At 49.6% G+C, this 26,861-nt stretch overlaps 1 protein-coding gene across 1 annotated transcript in view; it reads left to right on the top strand.

Moving 5' to 3' along the window:
- PLEKHA7 (pleckstrin homology domain containing A7) overlaps positions 1–7,613 on the top strand; it is a gene marked incomplete at both ends in the record, with an annotated part of 134,366 nt that extends 126,753 nt beyond the window's left edge. Inside the window, 4 exons of the mRNA XM_079707701.1 lie at positions 2,613–2,771; positions 4,947–5,080; positions 5,885–6,027; positions 7,513–7,613. Of these exons, the coding sequence (XP_079563827.1) occupies positions 2,613–2,771; positions 4,947–5,080; positions 5,885–6,027; positions 7,513–7,613 (537 nt within the window). The remainder of the gene's footprint in view (positions 1–2,612; positions 2,772–4,946; positions 5,081–5,884; positions 6,028–7,512) is intronic.
- Positions 7,614–26,861: the final 19,248 nt, after the last annotated feature.

Below are 26,861 nucleotides of genomic sequence, written 5' to 3'. Positions count from 1 at the left end.
AGGATGTCACTGCAGGAGCCCAGGAGCCAGAGAGAACGTCCACAGTCAGTTCTGCAGTCGAGCTTGAGGGAGGCCTTTGTAAGCATTCGGAGTCTCTCAGCTGAACCAAGGACTTGGGAAGTACAGGGTTCAAGGAGTGGAGGAGAAGGATGGTGCTATGATTTGAGGAGGAGGAGTGCAAGCCAACCAGCCTCCCAGACCTCCAAGCAGGTGCCCTGTGGGGCAGCTGAGCAGAGGGTGGTGGCCCTCACCTCCGAGGACTGGGGCTCTCCCACTGCCGCGGTGCTGACGGGCCTCCCCATGCCCCAGGAGAGCCGGGGCGTCTGCTGCCGCCTGGTGGTGCTTCCAGGCATGGCACCCTGCCCACAGTCGCCTTAGGTCCCTTTTGGAAACATTCCATTTGACTTTTCCCTGTTGTTTGAAATCAAATGTTTCCCTAGACCTCTAGCCTGACTGCTCTTCCCCTAATTCATTGCACAAGCTCTTCTGCTTTTAGCGTTACCGCTCATTGCCTCTCTAATCCTGCCTGATTGTGTCTACAGACGCTTCTAATTTGCATCAACCGTTCTCTAACTGGCCTGTGCTCTTGTTACCAGGCTTATAATAGCAGCTCTTTTCTCCATAGCCTAGTGAGCACTCCCATGTGTGACTCACCTTTCTGCTGCCCCCTTTATGCAGGCTTACTGACTCATAATTCCCTTATCCCAAAAGCTGCCCCAAAAGTTTGAGCCAGCCCCACTGCCTGAGGGCCGTGGTCATTGTCAGAGGTCTGGGCATGATGAATTTATCAAAGTCCATGCCTCACATCTGGACAGTAGTCACAGACTTCAGAGATTGCATGTTGGAATAAATTCTGCCAAGTCTGAGGTGGTTCAGTTTTAATTCCTCCAGCCCCATCGGCACAATTTCTTACGGAAAACTTTTTGTGTTTCTAGTATTTAATAACTTGAACGGGTAGCAAGATACATTATGATCTGTATTCAGAGGGCCTCTCTGCAGCTGTTAGCTCAGACACCAAAGGGGTAAGACCCAGGATACTCATATCCTGAAAAGCTGCAAAGCCAGTAACTTTTAAACTTTATAAGTAAATGTCATATGAGGTAAAACTGACTTTTCACAACCTGATGTCTCAAATGTAGAAAAATGATCTAAAAATCGTAACTTGAATACCTTGTAATTTTTCTCTTTAAGAAAAAAGACTTCTGTAAGTCTCTGCCTCAGCGCCAATAAACGTGTTGCTTAATGATAATGGATTGGCGTGGTTCTTCCCCAGGATACATTGTAGAGTCCAGTGAACTTTTTCTGTTTGTGGAAACAATCAGGCTGGGTTTATGTGAGGTCTTGTCTCTCTTTGGGGCACTGGTGAGCGTGTAAGAAAATGTGTGTTTTGTGAATCATGAAATTAATTTTTCATCCCTGAATTTTCAACTGCCTAATCCTTTTACACTTTAATTGGAAACCGTCACCTAAAAGCAATTACGTTGACGTAGAGTCAGTATGGAGAGCTTGTGCACGAATGGGTGAAATGTGCTGCTATGGCCGTGGGTTTGGGGCTTGGGTGAGTGCGGGCTTGAGGGGGCATTAAAGACAACGGTGACCACTTGGGGCGCTGTGAGGCGGGTGGGGTGGGAAGGAGAAGACAACCTGGGATGGAGAAGTGTCTGCTTGGCTTCTGCTCAAGAAAAGGGAGGCTTTGGGCCCGTTCCCTCCTCTCAACAACCTGCTCAGCGTTGAGACCTGTGGTGATGCAGGCCACAGGTGATTTAGGAAGGCTGCGGCGGAGCCAAACCATTGTGCTGGGATCTTAAAGTGGCTGGGTTAGAGTTTCCCTCTGTGAAGCCTGCTTGTTACAGAGTTGGAAATGTTGCATTTGATTTAGCATTTAAATTTTACATGTGTTTGGTTTTTCTAACTTAAAACATCTGCCCCAAATAGCTGCGTGATACGCAGCAGCTTATCTGCCTCCCTGGCCGCAAGCTGCTCCTGCTTGCACCTCCCCAGTCCCACCGTGGGGGCATTATTCCCTGCCCTTAACTGTGTCCTGCTGGGACTGCCCGCTAGAGAGGCTCTTGGCTATTCCACTTGCTTACCAGGGCCTCAGAGGGTTTGTTTCGCCCATTGTTTCTGAGCTGGAACAACATGGCTCCTGAACCAGAAGGGCTTCCGTGATCTGTCATGCGACAGAAACGGCAAACCTCTTCTCTTGAGCTCTGTCCCAGCTTCTGTTTTAGGGTCACCTCCTTGGACCTGGGAGCCTCCTATATCCCTGGGGACCATTGTGAGTCTAAAGTCGTGGATCTTAGACCCGTGCCCGGGAGGTTTGGACACTTTGGGGCCCATATCAGAGAGAAATCAGCGGTCTGGAGACCGGCTGCATCAAAGGGGCAGAGGCCTTGTTCTCTCTGTCACAGAGTTTCAGAACACAGCAGAGACCATCCGTGTCCCAGGATTGCTGCTGCCTTGTTTTAGAGATGAGGTTGAGGTCCATGGTCACACAGCTTTTCCCTAATGAGTCACAGGCCCATCTTCCCAAGGACCCCAGTGCCTGCAAGACCTACCCAAAAGGGATAGCCAGGAAGTGACTACATTTCACCCTCTTGTTCTGTTACCAGTGGAAGCGCGAGCAGGACTTTGACCTGCAGCTGCTGGAACGGGCCGTACAAGGGGACAGAAAGGACAAGGAGGAGAATGGCTGGCTGAAGGTGCAGGCTATGCCTGTCACTGAGTTGGACCTGGAACCACAAGACTATGACGTGGACATCAGCAGAGAGGTGAGGGCAGGGGCTTCCTTCACGCTGCCCCCAGGAGGCCCAGCCTTCAGACGCCAGCCTGACCAACCCTCCCAGGGGCATTGGGGTGGGGTGGGGGGTTGTTGCCCTGAATGGGGACAGGCTCGGTTTCAGTGTGGCCCAGGAGGATAGATGAACAGCACCTGGAGGTAGTAAGAGGAGACCAGGCGTTTTGATGCAGGTTCAGATCTGTCTCTCTTTGTAATTTGTGGCAAGTCATTTAACTTCTCTGTGCCTCAGTTTCCTCAGCAGTAATGTGGGTTGTGGGGAGGGTTAAGTGACTCAGCACATTGCCCGAACAATTAGCAATGATCAGAAAGCTGTGAGCACGGGGCCTGGCACATAGTAGGCATGTGATGAGGTAGCTGTTATTGTTAGGATATGTTCCCTGGAAAACCAGGGGTTGGTCTTGCATCTGGCCAGTCAGGCCAATTTGGGCAGTCAGACTTGGGGGAAAAGGCAGGGCAGGTTTAGAAATCACAGGTGAAATATCCAGCCACGGCAGGGTAGGAGACCTGGATAGGTCTGGTCTGGGTTCTTTCGCCCTCTGGTGGCTCAAACGCGTCATGGCCGGGCGGGCCCAGAAAAGCAAGTAACCGGTCAGGACCGTGTCTTACCCAAGGGAAGAGAAAGGGAGTCAGAGCGTGACAGACTTAGGGTCTTCAAGACATAGGGTGGTCTCCTGTGGCCTATGTTGTGCCATTTGTAAGCTCTGTAGAGCAGTGTCTTTGGCTGTTTGGTTCACCTTTGTGCACCCAGCACCAGGCCTGGCACACAGTAGATGCTCTGTAAATATTTGCTGAATGACGACTGTTGAATGGAGTGCACAGTGGCCCACAGATATCCCAAACATATTTGTATGAGGACTTGGCCTGGCCTGAAACTGCATGAGAGGAAATGCTCTCACCACATGAAGGATAGATCAGACAGGATGGGGGCAAATGGACGCCTGTGGAGTTGCTCGGCTCTGGGATCAGCTGGGGCTCCAGGGTTTAACGAGGTTAGTCCCCTACCTTCAGACCTTTTCCCTTTGGCACCTCTGAAACAGCCAAAGGTCCGTGCTTTCTCAGGTCCACAAAAGAAGCTTCTACACACTGCCTTGGCAATGGAAGTGCATTTTGCGGTGTCCTAATTGGCCTGCCAGCCAGGGGAAAAAGTTCTTCCTTATCTCTAACCTAAATCCCTCCTGCTACAATGTAATCTGCTTCCTTCCTCTGCATCTGCCCTCATGGGAAATGACAGAAAAGAGCTTATTTCTTGCCATCTTTCACCAGAATGAAAGGTCTGCATGGGCTTAAATTCAAGTCCAGATTTGCCCTGGGATTGGATTTAGCTTGTTTTTGGAAGTTTCAACCAACCCCATTTTAATGTAGTTCAAGGAAGAAAAAAATTCCCTGAGGTGTGTGCAAAAGTTACCTTTAGCGTTCTTGGCCCACGTAAAGGTTCACCAAGCTGAGGTTGCTGTTGGGTGTGTGTGAGGGCCTGGTGAGGGGAGGAGCTGGGGTCATTTTCCTCTTGAGAGCAGTAGATTCAATGTGGCTGCCTCCTGTCTGGGTCTTTTGTAGGGGCAGAAAGCACTATCACTTTCTTTCATCCCTCCACCCAGCCCTCCAGCCACCCATCCAAGGAGTGTTTGCTGAAGGGCTGCTAAGTACCAAGTCCCTGCTCTAGACAGTGGAGAAACAAATGGGAAACGGGAGGGAGTGGCAGGGGTGGGTGGCTGGGAGAAGGAGGGTCAGGGAGGCCTTCTGGAGGTGAGGTTGGGAGGATGAGAAAGAGGCCATGGAGCCCAAGGAAGGAGCATCCCAGGCAGAGGAAAGAGCAGGGGCCGAGGTGGGTCAGTGTGGCTGGAGAGGTCAGATCACATCAAGGGTAGCTTTTAGGGTGATCATTTGTATCCTCAGGGCTTACTGGTCTAGTTATTTTGCCTTCCCCCTTCCCTTCCCTTGGCCTGTAGGAGGTTGCCTGGTACGGTAGATAGAACACGGGCTTTGGAGTCAGACCCAGATTCAGATCGGGACTGCACGGTGAACTGCCCCTGTGATCTTAGCAAATCGCTGAAGTCTGCGGGCTCCTCCGCCTACCTCGTGGCGGGGGACAGGATGCGGGGAGCAGGTCCCAAACCCAACATCTGTGCCTCCCACCACCTTTCCTCAGCTCTCCAAACCAGAGAAGGTCTCCATCCCCGAGCGTTATGTGGAGCTGGATCCTGAAGAGCCGCCCAGCCTGGAGGAGCTGGAGGCGCGGTACCGCAAGGCCGAGAAGATCCGTAACATCCTTGCCCGGTCCAGGTCAGCCCTCATGCTGCCTGAGCCCTGACAACCGGCTAGGCCGACCCCAGGGGTGTCGCAACTGAATGGGCCCTGGGCTGGGCTGGCCGGGGAATGTGTTTTGTCAGGCCTCCGTCTCAGACCAGCGCCGCTCATGGCAAGGAGCAGGCCGGCTCTCAGCACGTTAGCCGCAGATCAGCCAGGAAGCTTGCCCAGGTCATCTGGGAGGTCCTAAAGCACTCAGAGGGCCATCCTAGGCCCTTGGCCCCAAATCTGTGTCCCGTGGCCCTGGCAAGCGTGGGGAGTGGAGCCAAGTGTGGTGGTGAAGTGGACACAGCTGGAGATAGGCCCCAAGGACGGCCCTCCAAGCCTTAGGGCCCATGTTCCCTCACACAGATCCCCAGACCAGAGCCAGGGGCCCAGCCTTGTCCTGAGGTGCCAGAGGCCTTGCCCACATCCCTGGAGGCTGGGATGGGACCCCGGGAAGTGGCTTTCCTGTCGCATCAGCCTCTGTAGCCTCAGAAACATAAACTGGCTATTTGGGGGCCTCCCTTTCAGAGACCGGTTACCCTTTTCCCGTCTGGATTTAATAGGAGCTTAGAGCTGGAACTCTTATCTTGAGGTCTGTGATTCGCCAAAGGAGGAACAAAGCTGTGACTAGGTGTTTGGGGAGAAGCATGTGCACCTTTGTCTGGAGAGAAGGTGCACCGTTTTTATCTGATGCCCCCAAAAGGGTGAGATCCTCCGGCCAGGGAGACCCTGCTCTCCTGAGGCAGGTGCCTGGGGGTGGCGAGGCCTACAGCCTGCTTTCTGGCTCTCCCACAGCATGTGCAACCTGCAGCCGGTGTCCAGCCAGGACCGGGACGGCGTGGCCGACCTGGACTCGCAGCTGCAGGCACAGGAGCGCATCATCAACATCTCCTACGCCCTGGCCTCAGAGGCCTCCCAGCGCAGCAAGCAGGTGGCAGGTGAGGCCCTGGGGACAGCCTCTGAGGCTGGGCCCCACCCCCTGCTCCTTGGGCTCGGCCTGACATGGCCTGTCGGGGTCAGTGGAAAAGCAGGCGTCAGGCTCGGTAGTTGAGGGACAGTGGTATGTTCCCCTGTCCCAGGCGCACTACAGGGCTTGCGAGGGGGACTGGGGCTCAGGAGTGTCCCGGGAGAGGGTGTATAGCTCATTCTTAAATCTTGGGAGTGGTACTGCTATTCCGCTTTCTCTGAGACTGTGGGTTGTGAACAGGTTTTTCCTGTTCTCCTGAGCTAAGGGGTCAAGGCTAAGGTTTCTGGCCTCACGAAGAAGGGGCAGGAAAGCCTTTTAGTGCTTGGATTTCTTACTGGGGCAAGGCAGAATGGGGCCCCTCTAACCCTCCCTGGGGTCCCTGCTTTGGTTCCCAAATCAAAGTCACTGTTCACCTATCAGAGTGGCCTGTGCCAGAAAGCAAGACTTGGGAAGTGGGACTTTGCTGTCCAGTGGGAAAAAAACAGCACCATGGGATGGGAGTGTGTGTGTGTGTGTGTGTCTGTGTGTGTGTGTGTGTGTGTGTGTGTGTGCGCGCGCGCGCCAGGAAAGAGACTCCTGGCTCCTCTCCCCACCCACATGTGCCCTCCCTGTGTGAGCTCTCACAGTTCACCTAGTGCTGTTTCTCCCCAGATGCAGCCGCCACTGCATGTCTAGGTGGTGCCCTTGGCCAGGTGCGAGAGGGGTGGTCATAGAGCCTGAAGTGGGGTCACAGTCCCCACCAGTCCTCCAACCCTGGCCAAAGGGTCTAGAAGTGACCACAGGTGGGGCCTGCTGGACCTTGAAGTGGCTGGCCCTGGGAAGCAGAACCATGGGTATGACCGAGGACAAGGGGCAGCCTGTTCTCTGTCTCCCAGCTTGGATCCCGTACAGAGTCACTGAAGTCCCTGCTGTTCTGACTCCCCTGAGGACATGTGCGTGGGCTGAGAGGGGGTCTTCCTTGGGGAGACAGCAGACAGCTTTCCCGGGCCCCTCCTCGTAATGATCCTGGGGCTCCCTGAGCCCATCGTGGCGATTTTGAATTCCTTCCCATGTCCAGGGCTCTAGCAGGGGCACCTTCCCTGCCATAAAGTGCCCTCCTCTCTGGCCTGTGCTTGCTCTACCTATGTGGACCTACTGTCCTTGGCTTCCTTAACCACCAGCAGGCGAGCGTGCCCCAGACCTGACACCCTGACACCCCGCAATCACGTCCCTGCTCAGTGGCCACCTTTGCTGCAGCCTTTCCTCGCTCTTGCTCCCTCTCTCCAGCTCAGAGACATTTCTGGGAACTGCAGGTCAGGCCCCCGGCCAGGCCCCATGGATATGCCCCCGCAAGCCCAGGCCGTTAGTGGTGGGCAGTGGGGCCCACGGCGCCCTGGTCCTGCCGCGCAGGGCGTCTGGTGCTGCAGGGGCAGACGAGGAACCTAACGCACCACTTAATTCCTGTCTGCCCGTCTAGCGCAGCATCTGGCCCTCCTCCCGCCTAAAGCCCCGCTGTCCTCCAGGACGGTGCCACCTTACCCCCCCTTAAGCAACGGACTCCACTACACCTTTGTCTAACACCTTCCAAGTAAGAGCCCCCTCCTGGCGTGGCCCCTCACCTGGCGCTGAGCATGTCCCCTCCTCTCTGCTGCTGAGATGATTGCAGTGCCACCTGCTGACGCTTCCTTCCATGGGCAAAGCGGCCGCTGGGGAGACCCCTCCTGGACTGGTAGGCAGGTGGGGGGCTGATGATTTTTAGGAACTCAATGTTCGGCGGCTCCGATACAGTAGGGACTGTGTGATCCAAGCCCCCTGGCTCCTTGAAATCTCAGGAGGCAGAGCTGCGCCCCTTCCCGCCCCGCTGTCCTTCCTGCAGGCGGCCCAGTGCCCCAGGGGACCAGGGCAGGCCAGACGGCCAGCTTGGGAAGGCGGGGGGGTTGGCTGGGAAGGAAGAATTAGATCATGGCCTCTCCCCGTCAGGGCTTTGACCAAAGAAATTGAAGAACCGGAAGCCTAGAAAAACCAGTTTTGCAGATGAGGACATGGGCCCTGTGAGGGATGGGGGCTCATTCCAGTCACAAGGGAAGCTTCAGGAGGAGGCTGCCCGGGGTGATGGCCCTCACCCCTGCAGAACATTCCAGCACCAGCCCTTCTGAGTCCTCCCCACGAGGGCATTTACTGGTGAGAGGAGGCAGCATGGGAGTAGGGAGGGAGTGCTGGACCAGAGTCGGGAGGCCGGGGCCAAGTCCAGGCTGTTGTTCTGAGTTCTTGGCTGTTGCCTCACCTGGACGGGGAGGGCGGATCAGGAGTCTCAGCAGCCCTTTCCCTGATGTTCCACTTCGTACGACTGTGTAGGGCTTCCCCTCTCATCCCTCTGTACGCACGTTGCTGAGCGCCTACTCCGTGCCAGGCATCACGCTAATCATCTCCTTTGACAACAACCCAATGGAGATATTCACCCCATTTTACAGATGAGGAAGCACAGCTCAGAGACCCTGAGGGACTTGCCCAAGGAGTTGCAGCTGTGTCAGAGCCAGGGTTTGAACCCCTTCTGTGCGAGTTCAGAGCCTCTGTTCTCCATCGCCACCCTGGGCCCACCTGGGCCACCTCCATTGGCCCATCTGGGCTACCCCCGGGGGCTCTAGATGTTTGGAGAAGGGAGTGCAGTGAGGGATGGCAGTGTGTGGTTGGGACGGAGGCATGGTCTTGGGCAAGTGTCCACTCGCCTGGGCACTTCGCTGTCCTGAGGGTGGCAGGAGGTTGGCCTGTTGGGCCAGGCTCTCGGGAGATGTGCAGTAGGGACCCCGTGACTGAGGAACCCCAGGGAATGCTCCAGCCAGGTCTTTTGTAAAGGCTGCAGGGTCTTCTGGGGCCACGGGATGGTGTATGGTTTTCTCCTGGAGATCCGAGTGTGGTGACACCACCCCAGGCCACAGAGAAGCAGAGGAGAGGCTCTGTTCCTCTCTGCTTTGGTGCCCCTGTGGTCATGAGATAGGCCTCTAATGCTCTTCTCAGAGCACACACACATTCCCTTGTACCCTTCCAGCACCCTCATTAGGAGATTGGTACAGTCACCCTGTTTTTAGATTAAGAAAATGAGGCCCATGAAGGCTGAGAGAGTTACCCAGAGTCCCTCAGCAAATGAAGGGCAGGGCCAGAACTGGATCCCAGAGTCCTCTTTGCTCAGGCCTTCTGCCCTATCAGAGCAGGGACCCAGTCTAGGGGCCAGCATGTGTCTGGCAAACTTCCTAGAAGTGGTGAGGGTGGAGGAAAGGTGGGACGCCCGTTAGTCCTCGAAGCCGAGGGTCCCCCAGCAGCGGCCGCATTGCCCCAGCCCCCTGCTCTGCTGTTCTCTGTCTTGTCAGCCTGCCTTTCCCTGTCACGTGTGCACAGACATGCCCACCGCCTGCTCCCCAGACGTGGGCTGGGGTCCTGCCAGCCTCTCATTGTCTCCTGTGCTTTTTGCCAGCCCAGGCAGTGACTGACCCGTGATCCAGCGTGCAGAGAAGTCTGGAGCCAGGGGCCAGTGGAGCCAGTTTCCTCCGAGAAGATTGATCCTCCTTCCCCTTCCAGCTGAGCCGGGGTTCAGGCTGGAGGACAGAGCACCGCCAGCGGTGGGGCATTCCCCACAGGGCTGGGGCCGAACACCCGCGCTTGGTTTAGTTCAGACTCCTTTTTACATGTGACAAAGGCACTTTTCATACACACTGTAAAATACTGACTCTGTATTTTAGAATCAGGTTATGTTTTATACTGTTCACCTCAAGGGCTGAGTGGCTGAGAAGGTGAGGATGCAGGAGTTTGGAGCTGCACATACAGATTCAGGTACCGTTTGGGTGGTGGGTGTGGGTGGGAGCCGAAGGGCAGGGTGAGCAGAAGCCAGTCCAGCATCTGCTGAACTCAGGTGAGGTTGGACTGGAGATGTACTTCCAGTGGATTCCAGTGTTGGGCTCATTGGTGTGTTGTCCAGGGCAGTGATCAGCGGACCCTGACCTGGCCTGATGACCAGCTCTGTAGGGTGAAACTCCACCGAGCTGGCACGTGGAGCCTCGGCCTTGGGTCTGGCTGAGGCCCAAAGGTGTGTCCAAGAACTTTGGTTCCCAACCTGCCCATGAGGTTCTCTCAACAAAGGGCTCTTCAAAAAAAACAAAACAAAAACAGTTCGCTGTAATTAAAAAAAAAAAAATACACTTTGAAATACAGAAAAGGTGAGAAGAAACACCTTTGATTTGTATCATAAGCAATAAACGTCACACTGGGTGGCATCTACCTACAACTCCCCGAGTCCGCACTAGGCTGTGATAGGTATCCTGGGCTTGTTGTGGCTGGCCCCTGAGAACACAGGTCAGCCTACCCAGGACTTGGGTCAGGTGGCAGGTGGGCAGGCAGCGGACCCCTACCCTCCCTGATGGCCAGCAGGGCCATGATGACAGGACTATGACTTGACTTCCAGCCTAAAATGGGGAGGGCGCTGTTAAGCCAGGTGCAGTGTTTGTGGCCCTTTATGTAAGTCATGAGCTCATGATATTCTGCGTTCGGAAAATGAAGTTGAAAAAAAAAAAAAACATAAAACAACTCCATTGGGTGGAGCCACACTTTAAATGAAAATTTGTCTTTGACTATGGTCAGAAAAATAATCTTGAATATATTTAGAAGTTGCCGTCTATTTTTAACTAACTCCATATGCTGCCAGTATCAACTTCATGACATTTGCCAAAATAAGATTTTATTTTTGCCTTTATAAGATTTTGTTGGAAAAAATGAAATGACTATTTTGCAAGAAAAAGTTAATTTAAATAAAACTGTAATGGTTTGCAAAAAAAAAAATGTGATGTACAGATTAAACTATTAACCTGATATGCTTCCTGCTTTTTGCTGGCTATATTCTCCTGAGTGGCCTTTGTTAGTTTTTTTTCCGTTTCTTTGGAAAACCCCCAGTGTCAGCTCTGGATCCTGCGATGTTCACCTATGAAGTCTCTCCTGATGACAGTTCCGTGACACGTGATTGACTCTGGAGGCCTGAGGGAGGAAGGCCTGCGCACTTGGGCCTTTGGCTGGGCTTCAGCAGCCGCTCAGGACGGCCCCCCACCTCACCCCCGCCCGGCTGAGGGGCCGCCGGGCTGTGGACTCCTGTGCAGGGCTGGTTTGGCAGGCGGTCTGCAATCCCAGACAAAGGGAGGGACTCCGCAGGCCCTCTTCCAGCCCACACGCCTCCGGCTCGTTCCAATGAGGCGGGTTAGTGACGGACCATTGCAAACTGGACTTGTGTTTAATTCGTTTTGACTTGTGATATGTGCTTAAAACAGAAGGCAAGAGCCAGTTCAGCTTAGGAATGCGTGCGCTTCCAAGTTTGTTGCTATGGCAGTTTTTCTCTGTTGCCAAGAAGGGCGCCCTCAGTTTAGAGTGACTTTCCAACTAGTTAAACTGGAGAAAATAGATACCAAGGCATTCCAAAGAGGGAACGCTGCTGCTTTTTTAGCTACTGCTCTCTTTTTGAATTTTAAAATGAAAAATACTCTCTGGTTTTAAGCATTACTTGGAGCTATCTCCATAACCGATGAAAGGGAGGCAGGGGCGGTGGGGAGGAGGGTTTGTCCATAACTGAGTGCAAGGCAAGAAAAAAGGTACAGGAGGCCCCCCCGGCCCAGCCCACAGGGTGACTCCTGACTGTTCTCTCCACTCCAGCCGGGAGGAGGGGTAGCCTGTTCTGTAAGAATCGTGGCCCAAATTTCAAACAGAGAGCGTGACAGGCCCTCACCTCAGACTTCACGGAGAGCACGCGTGATCTGGAAAAGGCACCCTCTGGCTATGTCACGTGTGAGCAGGCGCATGTCCCGGCCCCCTTCTCCGCCCCCTGGAGAGGACTCGTTACCTGAGGTAAGATGCCATCTGCGGAAGGACTGGCTGACCAGGGACCCTCCAGGTGGGGGGCCACTGGGAAACCCCACGTGGCCCAATGATTCCGGCTTTGCTTCTTTTCCGGGACCCACGGGGCCTGAGCAGAGTTTGAAACGATGGGATTGCAGTCAGCAGAGGGGGCGTGAGCATGCTTCTGCACCCTTGCTGACATCCATTCCTGACTTTAACTCTAACCCAGGTCCCAGTCGAGCCCAGGATGTCTATCTTATTTTAGCAAGAACCAACAAGAATATTTTAGGGTCTAGTATTAACAGGGGTTGGGAATAATCTTTTCCTAATGCCCACTTGACCCTTCTGAACTGCCCAGATTCTCAACATGTCCAGGGTGTTGTTTAAATGATTGAAGTTGAGATGTGTGTACATTTGTGAGTGCATGTGAGGCAGATGTGCCCAGACTGATGCGGATGTTGAAAGCAGGCCTTTTGTTTGCTCCCTTTCATTCACTTTTCTGCCCGCCTTTGTGTGTCTGGCTGGGGGGATGGGATCTGCAACTAGTCCCTTCTCCCTCTGACCCCTTGGCCACCTTCACTTAAGCTGGGTTCTCCAGAATTCTCCTGGCTGTTGTAGGTTGCAGCCTAAGGCCAGGGAAACCTCCATCTGCCCAAGGTCAGCTTGGGGATAGAAGGCATGGGGGGTGGAGTGGATGTGGACCCTGACTCAGCTGGACAAGAGCCCACTTTAGGCTTTGGGAGTTTCCCCCGGCTATGGTACAGAACTCTATGGCAAATCCTTTTGTGTTCGCACCAAGGGCGGGAAAGAAGCGGCAAATTATTTGTCTCATCCACAGATCACATCTCTGAGATGAGGCAGGCAAATGCTGGGAGCCCTCGGCTTCCAATTCAGCATCAGACACCGGGGCACATGAGGGACTTTGCCCATGTGGGTTGCGTGCCGTTACGAAAAGAACAAAGAGACGAGGCTGGGGGGGAGGTGAAAAATGGCAGCCCCTCCCGGCCCGGTAAACACGCCATTGCTTTGCCATCTCCACTCCAAAGGCTACCACTTTCATTGCTCACCGAGCAAAGAAACCTTTCTTCAGAGCGAGTGGCAGGGTACAAAGGCAGAGTACAAAATGTGCACACATCACAGTCCCTGCAATTCTGTTTGAACAAGCATATTGATTGGGTCTGACCTTGTTACATTTTTTTCCTATTATTTGAAAAGGTGCATCTAAGTGTAGTGAATTGAACCAGCGGAACTGAACTTTCCATGAAAACTTCTCGAGGTATTTCTTTAGTTCAAAGCTTTTGAATTTTAAAGGGCATTTTTAATACGAGTCTGTTGAGTATTCTCTGCCACAGCCCAACACGGGATGTTAAATGCAGATGAGGATGGAGCGAGGGCACCCGTGGGGTGGACGTGCCCACACAGCGGAGGGTGCAGGTTGTGGTTGGAGGGTGCAGGCCAGCCCAGGAAGGGCTAAGCTTTGGGAAGAGAGGCCGAGCCTGCGGGGCAGCACACACAGACCCCAGAAAGGATCTCTCTGAGCTCACTGGGGACAGCTTAGGAGACAGGAAGAGGTTCCCAGCTGAGCTTCTCAAAGGCTTTATGTGGAGAGCTGAGAAGTACTTGCTAGGGGCCCCTTCTGATGGGCGAGGGTTTTGTCCTTGGGAATAAGGGGCTCCTTACTCAGCCACTCGCTTTCTCTTACACTGTGTTTTAGAACTGAGAAGGAATAAGAGGCACAGCCCCTTGGCTGAGGTCACAGAGCCAGAAAAGCAGCTGCCACTGTCCTCAGCCCTTGACATCACTTAACAATTGCAGGTGCTTGCTTTCCTGCTGAGCCCTGAGCTGCATCCCAATCCTCAACTGATTTGACGTCTTAGGACGTTTTGCTGATTGTGTGGGCCACAGCAGTGGTCCCTCTTGCCATCCTGGCCTGGGCCCTTGGAAGCATCCAGAGTCGCATTTTCCCTCCACACAAGGGGCCTCTCCTGGCCCACTGAAGGCACACAGCCGCCGCCTTTGAATGAGTTTCAAGGGTCTGTTTGCCTCCGGAGGCCTCTTGGATCTAGAAAGCACCTCCTTTCTAGACCCAGAATTTGAGATCAGAGGCAGAATCCTCCCAGGGAGGAGCTGGAAAAGCAGGTCCTACACTGGAAGAACCCAGGACTTGGGCATCTCAGCAAAATCCTTTCAGTGTCCTTGCCAAATCTCCAGCCTAGAAGATTGGCCTGGGAAGGTCAAAATGGGGTCAGAATCGCAGTAACAAATGGTAGAAGATACCCAGTCTTCTCTGCCCACAACTGGGGACACCAGCCCCATTCAGATTCCTCCTCCCTCTTGTGGGAGCCCCCAAGGGTGTCTCACATACACTCTGAAATTAGTGTTTTTGGCTGACACTTTCGGGCCTTCCTGCTGTTATCTGTGTTTCCTGAGGCCACACTACCCAGTGGACACCAGTGAAGTTCCACTGACAGTAAAAACTCAGGTTTCATGGCCGCTGCCCCCTTCTGCTCACAATCAGGGTCCAGGTCCTGTGCCCATGTCTCCCCAGTCATTTCTGGGGTCCCCAGGCATATCTTACGTGAGCTCACCACAGGCCTCTCAAGCTGCAGTTCTTCCACTTGCAGCTCCTGGATGTCGTCAAGCCATGAAGCCACTGCCTGTGCCCCAGGGGGACCGTCCCTGCCCAGCTCACAGCCCTCTCCCGGTGCTGCAGACCCTCGAAGTGCCTGATGAGTGTGTCTCACCACGAGTCCTCCCTGGCCGAGCCCAGGCCGCAGTCTGCATGCACGTAGGAGAACTTGTGCTCCCTAATTCTGTGTCTCTCAGGTCCCAGAGCAGGTTTTGTGTGCTCTGGTTCACCCAGAGCCCTGGGGAGAGCCACTTCTTCAAGCTTCTGCTCAGGTCCCCTGTCTGTGGGGCTCAGGCACGTTCTCTCTGTTTCCTCCTCCCTCACCCCAAATAACAATTTGTTATTTCTTATGATTCTGCAATCTGAGCTGGGCTCAGCTGGGCAGGCCTTCTGCTCCACGTGGTGAGGGGGGACTGCGGTGTCCAGGGTGGTTTCCTTGCTCGCGTGTCTGGCACCCCAGCTGGGATGGCTTGGGGAGCTGGGAGCTGGCTGGGCATCTCTGTCTTTCCACACAGCCTCCCCACGTGGCTGCTCCGTCTTACAGCGTGAAGGTCTCAGGGTAGTTGGACTTTTTACCTGAGCTGGCTTCCAAGGGCAACAAAGCTGCCAGGCCTTTTGAAGCGTAGATCTGGAATTGGCACAGGGTGACTTCCTCCACATTCTCTTGACCAAGGCCAGGCACAGGCCAGCCAGCTTAAAGGGGAAGGAAATAGATTCTACCCCTTGATGGGTGGGGTGGAGTGGCGTGCACGTGCAGACGGAGGGGATGGACGGTGGCCGTCTTGGAGACTGTCTACCACAGGACTCCTTCCTCATTCTCCTACAGCCACTGAAGCATTTAACAGCCAGTGCAGTCGCCCCAGCTTTCTCTTCCCCTGTAGTGGACACCTGGGAGCCACATATTCTGGATGGAGTAACCACAGGATGCACGCCGACTGGTCCTAAATCTCCACTTGGAAGGGGACTACCTAGCAGAGGCCCCGAGGCCCACGGCTCACTTCGCATGAGTGAGAAATAAACTTTGATGTATTCATCCCCTGGGACTTTAGGCTTCATTTTCTACTGTTGCATAATCTAGCCTACCCGGGTTATAGGTATCATTATCCCCGTACTACATATGAGAAAACTGAGGCATGTTGGTTCCGTGACTAGTCAGAGACTGAGTTGAAGCTGGAGCTTGTATCTGACTCCAGAGAGCCTTTAACCACTGCATTGGCTGCTGTTACCCTGGGAAGAGGAGATGGTGGGGGAGGACAGTCCTGTGGGCCTGGATTCTGGGTCACTTGAAATAGCATTGTCTGTGGTGAGGACAGTGAGCTCATGGACAGCATGAAGAGACACCCACAGGGAAGCGCCTAACACAGTGCCTGGTGAGCAGGAGGTGCTCAGCTCAGCGAAGGTAAGCTGCGCCCACAGCCATGATTTGACAGCCTGGGGATCCCATGAAGGGGCATTACTTCGGCTCACTTAACCTGGCCATTGGTCCCCGGGCTTTGCAGCTCAGAAACTGGATTTGTCACCACCAAGAGCAGGGCTGTCTCTCAGGGCTATGTTCACAGTGACTGAGCTCGGGAGACACATGGAGGAAACTGAGTGAGAGCCCAACTGCCGAGCTACTGTGTTCACTGCCATACACGCTGCCCCCACCCCTGTTGCTCCAGGGGCCAAGTCTTCCTTGGAAGGTGGCCTGGCAGTCTCGGGACCAGTCTTGAAGAATCCTGGTGTCACTGAGCAGCACACTGAGCAGCCCGAGGTCCCACCTCCACTGCAGGATGCCCCCATTCCACAGACCTGGGGCCCACATTTCCAGACCAGGGCTTCCTCTCTCAGGATAGAATAAGATGGCACTGACCCTCAGGTGCCCCCTTTCTCTGTGACCATGACTGGCCAGTCCCTTTTTAGGAGATTGACCCCATAGAAAGGAGACCTGGTGCAGCCAAAAGAAAGAAAGAAAGAAAGAATTTTTTTTTTTTTTTTCCAAAGAAAATGCTAAGCATGGTTCCTGGCCCCATAGGAAGCACTAGAAAAAATATGGCATATAAGTTCTCATTTACCTACACTTCAGTTATAATTATTTAACACATACCACATTCTCATTCTTTGTTTACTTGTTTATTGCCTGTCTCCCTCACAAGAATATGAGCTTGCTAAGAGAAAGAATTCGTTGAATGAATGAGAGAATGAAAGAAGTCAAGGGCTGTTGCCCAGGGAGGCTTCTCTCTTTTTCAGATGATTCTGCCTCTCTCTGCTCTGTTGCATTTTTTATACTCTAGCCCCCAGAGAGCATCCCTAGTACCCTATTTTTAAGTTCCTTGAGTAGTAGGTAAGAGCAGGAGCTGTGGAATGCAAATCCACTCTTATTAACTCTGACCTTAGGCAAGTCCCTGAACCTCCCTAAGCTTTAGTTTCCTTCTCTGAAAGATGAGAATAACGGCACCTACCTTACGTGGGTGATGTGAGGACTAAAGGAGATCATCTTTAAGCGCCATCCCTGGCAGGGACACCCAGCCAGTGGTCACCATGCTGCTTTGCCCTCATGTATGATCCTTACGAACAGCAAGGCTCCAGGCAGTCCTTCCACATTTAAAGCCTGTCTCCTCTCCCCGGCTCGGCAGGATAAATGGGTTTGCGGCCAGCTGCTCTCGCCCACCCCAGTCTTCTGCCCTCCACCATCCGTCTGCCATTTTAGACAGTTGCCTGCAGCAAGTAAAGCAATGGCCCAGGGCTTTTGAAGTTTGGGCTCACAGGACCGTGCCACCACCAGGCTGCCTCCCTGAATTCTCCAGGGGCTGAGGACAGGCGAGTCCTCTGGGGCCTCCCCTGGCAGCCCTGCGGCTGTCCACCCGACATCAGATCAACCTGTGCTGCGGGCGCCTTTGATGTCAGTTCCCACACTGGAGCCTCGTGCCCTGCCCTGAGGACATGGGCTTTGAAGTTGGCCTGTAAACCGAGCTTTCAGGAAGAAAGTTGTCTATTGTGCCTCAGAGCACAGCTGGGCCCTGTAAAGGCACTCGGAATGCCATGAACACCTGATAAATAATTCTTTCTGGGCCCAAGAAAGATTCGTTCCACTTACAGGGGAGGAAAATTCCCTTGACCTTTTCATTGAAGTCCTGTGTGTGTGTGTTTGGGGGCGGGGGTGGGGAGGTGGTGAGAGAGGGTTTTTGCGTCTTCTCGCTGAAGTCACATGGGGCAGGCAGGTTGTCTTAGAGCTGAGCTCCAGTGACTGCTCCAAAAGGGCTCCTGGTCCCTGACCCCTGGCCCGAGGTCCCCCCATCCAGCCCCACTCCTGCCTCCTGCTGGGAACATGGGAGAAGATTGGGCCCTCTAACAGGTAGAGGAGCCTCGGCCCCTCCAGGCCCAACCCTGCTGCACATGGCGGGGCTTCCAGGAGGCACAGCCCTGTTGCCTTTCTTTCCTTCCAGGGCCTGGCATGGTCAAAGAGAGGGGGCAGACAGGATTTCTCACCCGAAGGGGTCCCGGAAGTGGATACTGGCTCACATACACTGAGCGCTTACCTCAGGCCAGGCCCTCTGCTGGGCCCCCTTTTGTGCGCAATTCAATAATAGGATGTGGGTATGTGTGTAGTTTTGTGAAAGCTTTCTTCACGGTAAAATGCAACATACATGTAGAAGGTATATAAGATAACAGCACACAGCTCAGTAAATGATCAGAAAACAAACATCTCTGCAGTCACCACCTTAGTTAAGAAATTCAAGTTTGCTAGGATGCAGGAAGCCCTGCTGGTGCCCCTTCCTGCTCAGTAGGCCCTCCCTCTCCCACGAAGGATAACCACCCTCCTGACTTTTGTTGCTACTGCTTATTTGCCTTTTCTTAAAAAATAAATTTATTTATTTATTTATTTATGGCTGTATTGGGTCTTCGTTGCTGCGCCTGGGTTTTCTCTAGTTGTGGCGAGCGGGGGCTACTCTTTGTTGCGGTACACGGGCTTCTCATTGCGGTGGCTTCTCTAGTTGCGGAGCATGGGCTCTAGGTGCGCGGGCTTCAGTAGTTGTCGCACACGGGCTTAGTTGTTCCGTGGCATGTGGGATCTTCCTGGACGGGGCTCGAACCCATGTCCCATGCATTGGCAGGCGGATTCTTAACCACTGCGCCAGCAGGGAAGTCCCTTACTTGCTTTTTCTTTATAGTTTTTCTATCTAATCAGGCATCATCAGATACTCTTTTATTTATTCTCTGAAATGTGTACAAATGGAATAATAGAATGGAATAATAATGCATTCCTTTGTGCCAGGCTTTTTTTCACTGAACATTGTTTATGATATTCATCCATGTAACTGTTTCATTCATTTTGCTGTTGTATAGTATTCACTGTAGGAATATTCGAGGAGTATTTATCCATTCTACTGTTAAGGGACATTTGGATGTTTCCAGTTTGGAGCTATTACAAATAATGCTGCTATGTACATTTTTAAACATATCTCTGATCCACGTGCACTCATATTTCTTTTGGTATATACCTACGTGTAGAGTTGCTAGGTTATAAGGTAAGCATATCTTTAACTTAGGTAGAAAATGCCAAACTGTTTTCCAAAGTAGTACTAATTTATACTCCTACCATGAACATGTGAGTTGCTTCACATCCTCGTTCTGGTGGCAGCCTCTGAGACAGTGATCCCCGCCTTCTTGCATTCACACCCTCTGTAAGCCCCTCCCCACTAAGTGTGGGCTGGAGCTAGCAATTCCCTTCTAATGAATAGGATGTGACAGAACATAACAGGATGTCGCTTTCTTTCTTTCTTTTTTATTGGAGTATAGTTGCTTTACAATGTTGTGCTCTGTACAGCAAAGTTCAGGATGGCACTCTCATGATGAAGTTATAAAGAGACTATAGCTTCTGTCTTGGGCGTCCTCTGCTTTCTCACTTGCTTACTGTGAGGACCATGTTGTGAGCTAACCTGTGGGGAGGCCCACAGGGCAAGGAACAGATGTCTCTGACCAACAGCCAGTGAGGACCTGAGAACTCACATGAATGAGCTTGGAAATGGGTTCTCCCAGCCTCCAGTTAACCCCTGAGATGATTGTAGCCCTGTCTGACACCTTGATTACAACCTTGTGAGAGACCTTCAGCCAGAAGCACCCAGCAGAGCCCAGATTCCTGATTCATGGAAACTGAGATAAATGTTTATTGTTTTAAGCTGTTAAGTTTTGGGGGTAATTTGTTACATGACAATAGATAATTAATATACTCAACAAGACTTTTTTTTTATTGTAGCCATTTTCAATGTGTATGAATTAGGTTTATTAGCATCTTTCTGACATTATTGATATTGAGCACCATTTCAAATGTTTGTTGACCTTTTGGATTTCCTTTTTTGTGAAGTACCTGTCAGGACTCTTATCATTATTCCGTTGGGTTATAGATCTTTTTCTTGTTGATTTGTAGGGGTTCTAGATGTAAGCCTGTCTTAGCCTGGGCTACCCCTAGAAAGCAGAGCCTGAGGCAAGGGCTTGCAGGCAGAGAGTTAATTTGGGAAATGATCCAAGGAACAGAAGTAGAAAGGAAAGGAGGGGAAACCAATAGAAGCACGCCTTCTCAAGTTGGTCACTGTTGTGGGAAACTTGGGCTCATTCTCATTGGGGCCTTCTGAAGAGCCATGTAAAATGTTCCTCAAAATTATCCACCTGTGTTATAAAAGAGAAGCGCATTTATCTTCTAGCTCAGGGCCCCCCCTTGACCAAGGGCTCCCCATGGGGTGTTAAATCCTTCACATCTCCAGATCCCACATGTGTGAGTGATTCCCATAGGAAGCCCACACTGGGGCAACTAAGAAGCCCTGGAGCATCACGTGAGAGGTGTGGCTAAAATGAGATCCTACTGCAGTAATATCTAGAATAAAATGGGTGCCAAGAGGATGTGCAGTGGAGCACAAGGAATATCTGACACATAGCCTCTTATAGATGATATGCATTGCAAATATCTTTTCCCATTCGGGCTTGCCTTTTCACAGTGACTTTCAATGAATAGACATTACTAATTTTAAGGTAAGCAAGTGTGTAAGTCTTTTCCTTTGTAGTTTGTGGTTATTTGCATCTTATTCAAAAAGTCTTCCTGTACTTACTTAAGTCATAAAAATGTTCTCCTCTCGTATTTTCTAGGAGCTTTCTTGTTTTGCCTTTCACAGATCTACAATCTACCTGGAACTGCTTTTTTTTTTGGGGGGGGGGTTCGCGGGCCTCTCTCACTGTTGTGGCCTCTCCCATTGCGCAGCACAGGCTCTGGATGTGCAGGCTCAGTGGCCATGGCTCTCGGGCCCAGCCGCTCTGTGGCGTGTGGGATCTTCCCGGACCGGGGCATGAACCCGTGTCCCCTGCATCGGCAGGCGGACTCCCAACCACTGCGCCACCAGGGAAGCCCCTGGAACTGGTTTTTAAGTAAGGTGTGAAGTGGGCATCAGGTTTCATTCTTCCACATAAATGCCCAACTTATTGAAGAATCTATCATTTCCTTCCCACTGCTGTACAGTGCCGTTTTGTCATAATCGAGTATCTGTATACGTATGAATCTCTTTTTCTGTTCCATTGTTTGTCCATCATTGTGCCAATATCGCACTATTTTAATTAGTGGAGCTTTATAGTAAGTGTTGACACACAGAAGAGCAATGTGTCTCTCTTCTTATTTTTCACAACTATCCTGGCTATTTTTGGTCTTTGCCTTTCCTTGTAAATTTTAGAACAAACATGTCAAGTTTTACTCCCCATCCTCCATTGGATTTTTTCTTCTATTGAGACTACATTGCATGTAGATTACTTTGGAGAGAATTACATCTCTACAATATGAGTGTACTAATTATGAATATGATAAATTCATTTATTTAAACCTTTAAATATTTCTCTCCAAAATATTTTATAGAAAAAAAGAAAAGAATTCTGCTTCTAGCAATGGTAGACAAGGATGCTTTGAAGCAACTTTCCTACTGAGAACAAATGGAAAAGGAGGCTAAAATATTTTTGAAAATACGTATTTGAAGGCAATGGAGAGCTATTAAAGCTGTGAAAATTTATTGAGCCAAGATCCAGAGGAAAGGAGGAAAAATAGGAAGCATGAGGTCAACATTTGGTATCACTTTTCCTCCTGAAGTGAATTGTCCATTCCAAAAGCTGTTGGCTGTGAGAGCCTGAGCTGTTTTTTGATAGACTGTCCTAGTCTCACTATGTTTGTGTACAGCTTAGGAGTCAGTCAAGGACCCAGGGGAGTATCTTTATGTAGATTTGGGGGCTCTACAGCTTTCTCGCCTCTGGTACTCTTCCCTCCAAATTGCAATCTCTTGTCAGCCCCGTGTGCTTGTCTGTTTCTTCCACCCAGCAAGTCTGCCACCTGTTTGTGCTTGTTTCCTTTACTGTGGTTGAAAAATGACCTCAGGGAGAAATCTGGGTGGAATGTGGGACTCATTGCGTGTGCTTCCCTTTCAATGACTAGAAGCCCTATATGGGTTGGCCACCACGGATTTCTTCACCTTTATTCGTGAAGGATATTTTCACCGGGATAGGATTGTAAATTGGTGATTATTTTTTTCAGTGCTTTGAGGATATCATTACATTGTCTTCAGGCTTTTTTGGCTTATGTTGAGAAGTTAAATGTCTTATTCTTGCACCCCTAAAGTTAATGTGTCCTTTTTTTTTTCTCTGTCTGTACTTGTTTTCTTCTTTTCTTTGGGTCACAGCACTTTCACTGTAATATGCCTAGATGTGATTTTGTCTTTATCCAGCTTAGGATTTGTAGATCTCAAATCTATGTGTGGGTATCTTTTGTCATTTTTGGAAGATTCTTAACCTTTATCTCTTTGAAAATTGGTTTTCTCCATACTCTCTCTTTTCTCTTTCAGGGACTCCAATTATATGAATTCTAACCCTTTTTACTCTCTTTTTCCATTCCTGGGAAACAATATCTTATTATGCAAGAATCCATTACATCCATGTGAAAAGGATTTGACAAATCAACTAGCATTTCTCTTACTGAAATGCTTTTGCCACTCTAATTTCCCTGTACTAAGAAGCAGTGTCTGTCTCTGACATAACCCACAAACCTTCATGGAATTGGGACATGGCCACTTTTTGTTTCAAGGATATAGGGCAAAAGGCATGGAGGATTTTCCTGGTTAAAGGTTAAATATTTAAGGTTATAGGCTGCATTATGCTAGTCCTCAGTGGCAAATTCTGAGTGACTGAGACACCCACATGCTCTTTGATAAAAATCTATTTGTGATATGCAGGGACCTCTAACACATAGGCCCCAAGGCAGGAGCCCATCTTACCTGGGTCTAAAGGTAGGGTTTCTCAATCTCAACACTACTGATATTTTGGGCAAAATAATTCTTTGTTGTGAAGGTCTGTCCTGTGCATGGTAGCATATTTAGCAGCATACCTGGCCTCTACCCTGTACATATCAGTAGCACCTCCCAGTGTGACAAGCAAAAATATCTCCAGATATTGCCAAATGTTCCCTGGTGGGGCAAAACCCCTCCTGGTTGACAACCATTGGTCTAAGGATGGTACTCCAGACGAGAAAGACCCACTTCAAACTTAATATCAATGGCCTGCTTTGTGAAAGAAAGCACATCACCGGTTAAACTAGAGACATAGCTGTGTGTTCCTTTGACTTTGGCTGTTTGGAAGCTCAAAGCTAAGTTTCGTATTTACTACATTAACTGTGAGCCTCAGTTTTCAGGACTGATCATTTTTCTTTTTTTTTTTTAACATCTTTATTGGAGTATAATTGCTTTACAATGGTGTGCTAGTTTCTGCTTTATAATGAAGTGAATCAGTTATACATATACATATGTTCCCATATCTCTTCCCTCTTGTGTCTCCCTCCCACCCTCCCTATCCCACCCCTCTAGGTGGTCACAAAGCACCGAGCTGATCTCCCTGTGCTATGCAGCTGCTTCCCACTGGCTATCTATTTTACGTTTCGTAGTGTATATATGTCCATGGCACTCTCTCGCTTTGTCACAGCTTACCCTTCCCCCTCCCCATATCCTCAAGTCCATTCTCAAGTAGGTCTGTGTCTTTATTCCCGTCTTACCCCTAGGTTCTTCATGACATTTTTTTTTCTTAAATTCCATATATATGTGTTAGCATACGGTATTTGTCTTTAATTTTCTGACTTACTTCACTCTGTATGACAGACTCTAAGTCCATCCACCTCATTACAAATAGCTCAATTTCATTTCTTTTTATGGCTGAGTAATATTCCATTGTATATATGTGCCACATCTTTATCCATTCATCCGACGATGGACATTTAGGTTGTTTCCATCTCCTGGGTATTGTAAATAGAGCTGCAATGAACATTTTGGTACATGACTATTTTTGAATTATGGTTTTCTCAGGGTATATGCCCAGTAGTGGGGTTGCTGGGTCATATGGTAGTTCTATTTGTAGTTTTTTAAGCAACCTCCATACTGTTCTCCTTAGTGGCTGTACCAATTCACATTCCCACCAGCAGTGCAAGAGTGTTCCCTTTTCTCCACACCCTCTCCAGCATTTATTGTTTCTAGATTTTTTGATGATGGCCATTCTGACTGGTGTGAGATGATATCTCATTGTAGTTTTGATTTGCATTTCTCTAATGATTAATGATGTTGAGCATTCTTTCATGTGTTTGTTGGCAGTCTGTATATCTTCTTTGGAGAAATGTCTATTTAGGTCTTCTGACCATTTTTGGATTGGGTTGTTTGGTTTTTTTTTTATTGAGCTGCATGAGCTGCTTGTAAATTTTGGTTAATCCTTTGTCAGTTGCTTCATTTGCAAATATTTTCTCCCATTCTGAGGGTTGTCTTTTGGTCTTATGGTTTCCTTTGTTGTGCAAAAGGTTTTAAGTTTCATTAGGTCCCATTTGTTTATCTTTGTTTTTATTTCCATTTCTCTGGGAGGTGGGTCAAAAAGGATCTTGCTGTGATTTATGTCATAGAGTGTTCTGCCTGTTTTCCTCTAAAAGTTTGATAGTTTCTGGCCTTACATTTAGGTCTTTAATCCATTTTGAGCTTATTTTTGTGTATGGTGTTAGGGTGATCTTATTTCTAACATAACAATCTTTTAGGAAATGGCTTCACATAATTTGAAAAGACCAGCAGGTAAAGTGTCTCCATATGAAAAGCCTTAGCAGGCAACATCTTGGTACTGGTAACGGCACAAGAGGCACCATTTGCAGTAGTACAAGTTAGGCTACTTGAGGCCAGCTTTGAGGGCAGGTTTTGGGAGTTGGGGAGAAGGGGGAAGGCATTGTTGGGTAACTGTGGGTGGCATATCTTGTGGGGAGCATATGGGAGGTATTCCTTTGCTTTTTCTCAGGCCCGCAGTAATTGTGGAATGCTTTCTGAGAGTGGGGTAAGTAGGTAAGTTCAGAAATCAGATGAGTAGGGGTTCAAGGCATAGTAATTTGGGTATTCAAAGTTAATGTGTACTTCCAAGTTCGGAGACAGAAGAGTTAAGTCCTTTCTCTCCTCTCTTGAAAATCACCCAGAAGCAATAAGGAGAATGAGAAAAGGAAGTTGACTCCAGCTTCAACGAAACTAGGAGACATCTGAAACTCTTAACTCTAAAATGGGTGAAAGAGTTGAAAAAGTAGTAAATGTCAAAGGAGAGTACGGGGGATATGCTTGCCTCTGCAGGATCTGAGAAACCTAGCTAGTGTCTTCTTTAACATGAGGCTATTTGTGGGACAGGTCTGTGAGAGCAGCAGGGACGAGGGCCCCTGCGATGTGAAAACCCCTTTGGCATCTGATCTTCACTGGCAGGGCTACAATGGTTCACACACATAACTCTGGACCATGATAAATTTTTCTGCCAGCTTGACCTTTCCCCTACATGAAAACCCTGCAACACCTGGGAAGAACTTCATTTAAAGACAAGTCATCTGTTTCCCCATCCAGGTAAACAGAAATTCCTTTCTTCCAAGAGCTCATTTCTGACTCCTCTCATATGCTACATCCAATCTAAAATCTAGTTCTCATTACTTCCGCTATGACTACCCTAGTCCGAGCCCCTGTGCTCACTTAGAATCTTGCAATAATTTCATAATTGTGCTCTCCATTTTTATAGTTGACTCCCTACAGCTGCCTAAGCTTTGTTAGATCATGTCACTCTAATAAAAACTCTCCAGTGTCTTCTCACTCTCCTTAGCATAAAATCCAAAGTTCTTGTCACAACACTAATGATCTTATTCCTGCTATCTCTTTGAACTCATCTCACAACCCTCTGCTGCCCCTAGCTTTATTATTCATTGTACCCCTTTACCTTGTTTTCTTAATATTTATCACAAATGATATATATTTGTTTATTGTTTGTCTCCCCTCCACCAGAGTGTAAAAGCTTCATTAAAGGAGGGACTGATTTTGTTTACTGCTGTATTCCCCGTGGTTAGAACAGTGCCTGGCACATAGTAGGTGCTGAGAAAATATTTGCAGTTGACCAAACAATAAAAAAACTGGCACAGGGTTTGGAGGAGGAGATTAAAATAGAAAAGGATCAAGAAAAATACATGGCAGGTGAAGAGCACTGACCAGAAACATGTTGCCTCAAGAGATGGTTGAAAACTATAATCAAAGATCTCATGACAACCTTAATATCGTAACATCTCGATAAAGTGCTGACATCAGAAATACAAGAGGAGAAATACAACAGAAGAAACGTGAGCTGGCAGAATTCAAGGAAAAAAATTACATAATCATAAAAGTACAAAATTGGAATGATAGAGTATACAGTGCTCAATCACGAGAAAACAAAAATAAAGAAAAATGACATGGAGATAGGAGATGTAACATGCACATAATTGGAGCTTCTAAAGGAGAAAATTTCTATTTTCTATTTTTATAGATGAAAGCACTGAGAAACCTTGCTCACATGAAGTCAGTAATAGATTTTAGAAACATCACTTAATCCTCTGAACTCTTGGAATTTAGGCCAAATATCATAGTGATCTTTCTTCAAATTGTATGTCTGATGAATCAGCTGACAATTCAGTTCTCTACCATTTTTATTGAGGGCCTGTAACTGGAAACTACCTGACTTGCAAAAGGAGTCATTCAGACCTTAACATCAACGTTTCAAATTGTCCCTTTGTTTGGAGGCTTTACTGATAAACACAGTGAGTTCTGGGATGGATGAGAGGTATTTCCTTTTTTCTAACGGGTGAAGGGTTACAGTGAAAGGAATAGTAGTTTTCAGAGATCAATTTAGAACAAGTAGATATGAATGTACAGTGTCGGGAAATTGATTCTGTTGAACCCCTTCATGTATCCCAGGAGTGTATATTCATTTGAAGACTACTGGCTAACAATGCCAAGCACTGCTATATCAGGTCAAGC

The sequence above is a fragment of the Hyperoodon ampullatus genome (genome assembly GCF_949752795.1).
Source record: "Hyperoodon ampullatus genome assembly, chromosome: 7".
Taxonomy (NCBI): domain Eukaryota; kingdom Metazoa; phylum Chordata; class Mammalia; order Artiodactyla; family Ziphiidae; genus Hyperoodon; species Hyperoodon ampullatus.
Note: the sequence above shows the minus strand (reverse complement) of the source record. Positions and strands in the feature narration are given on the sequence as shown.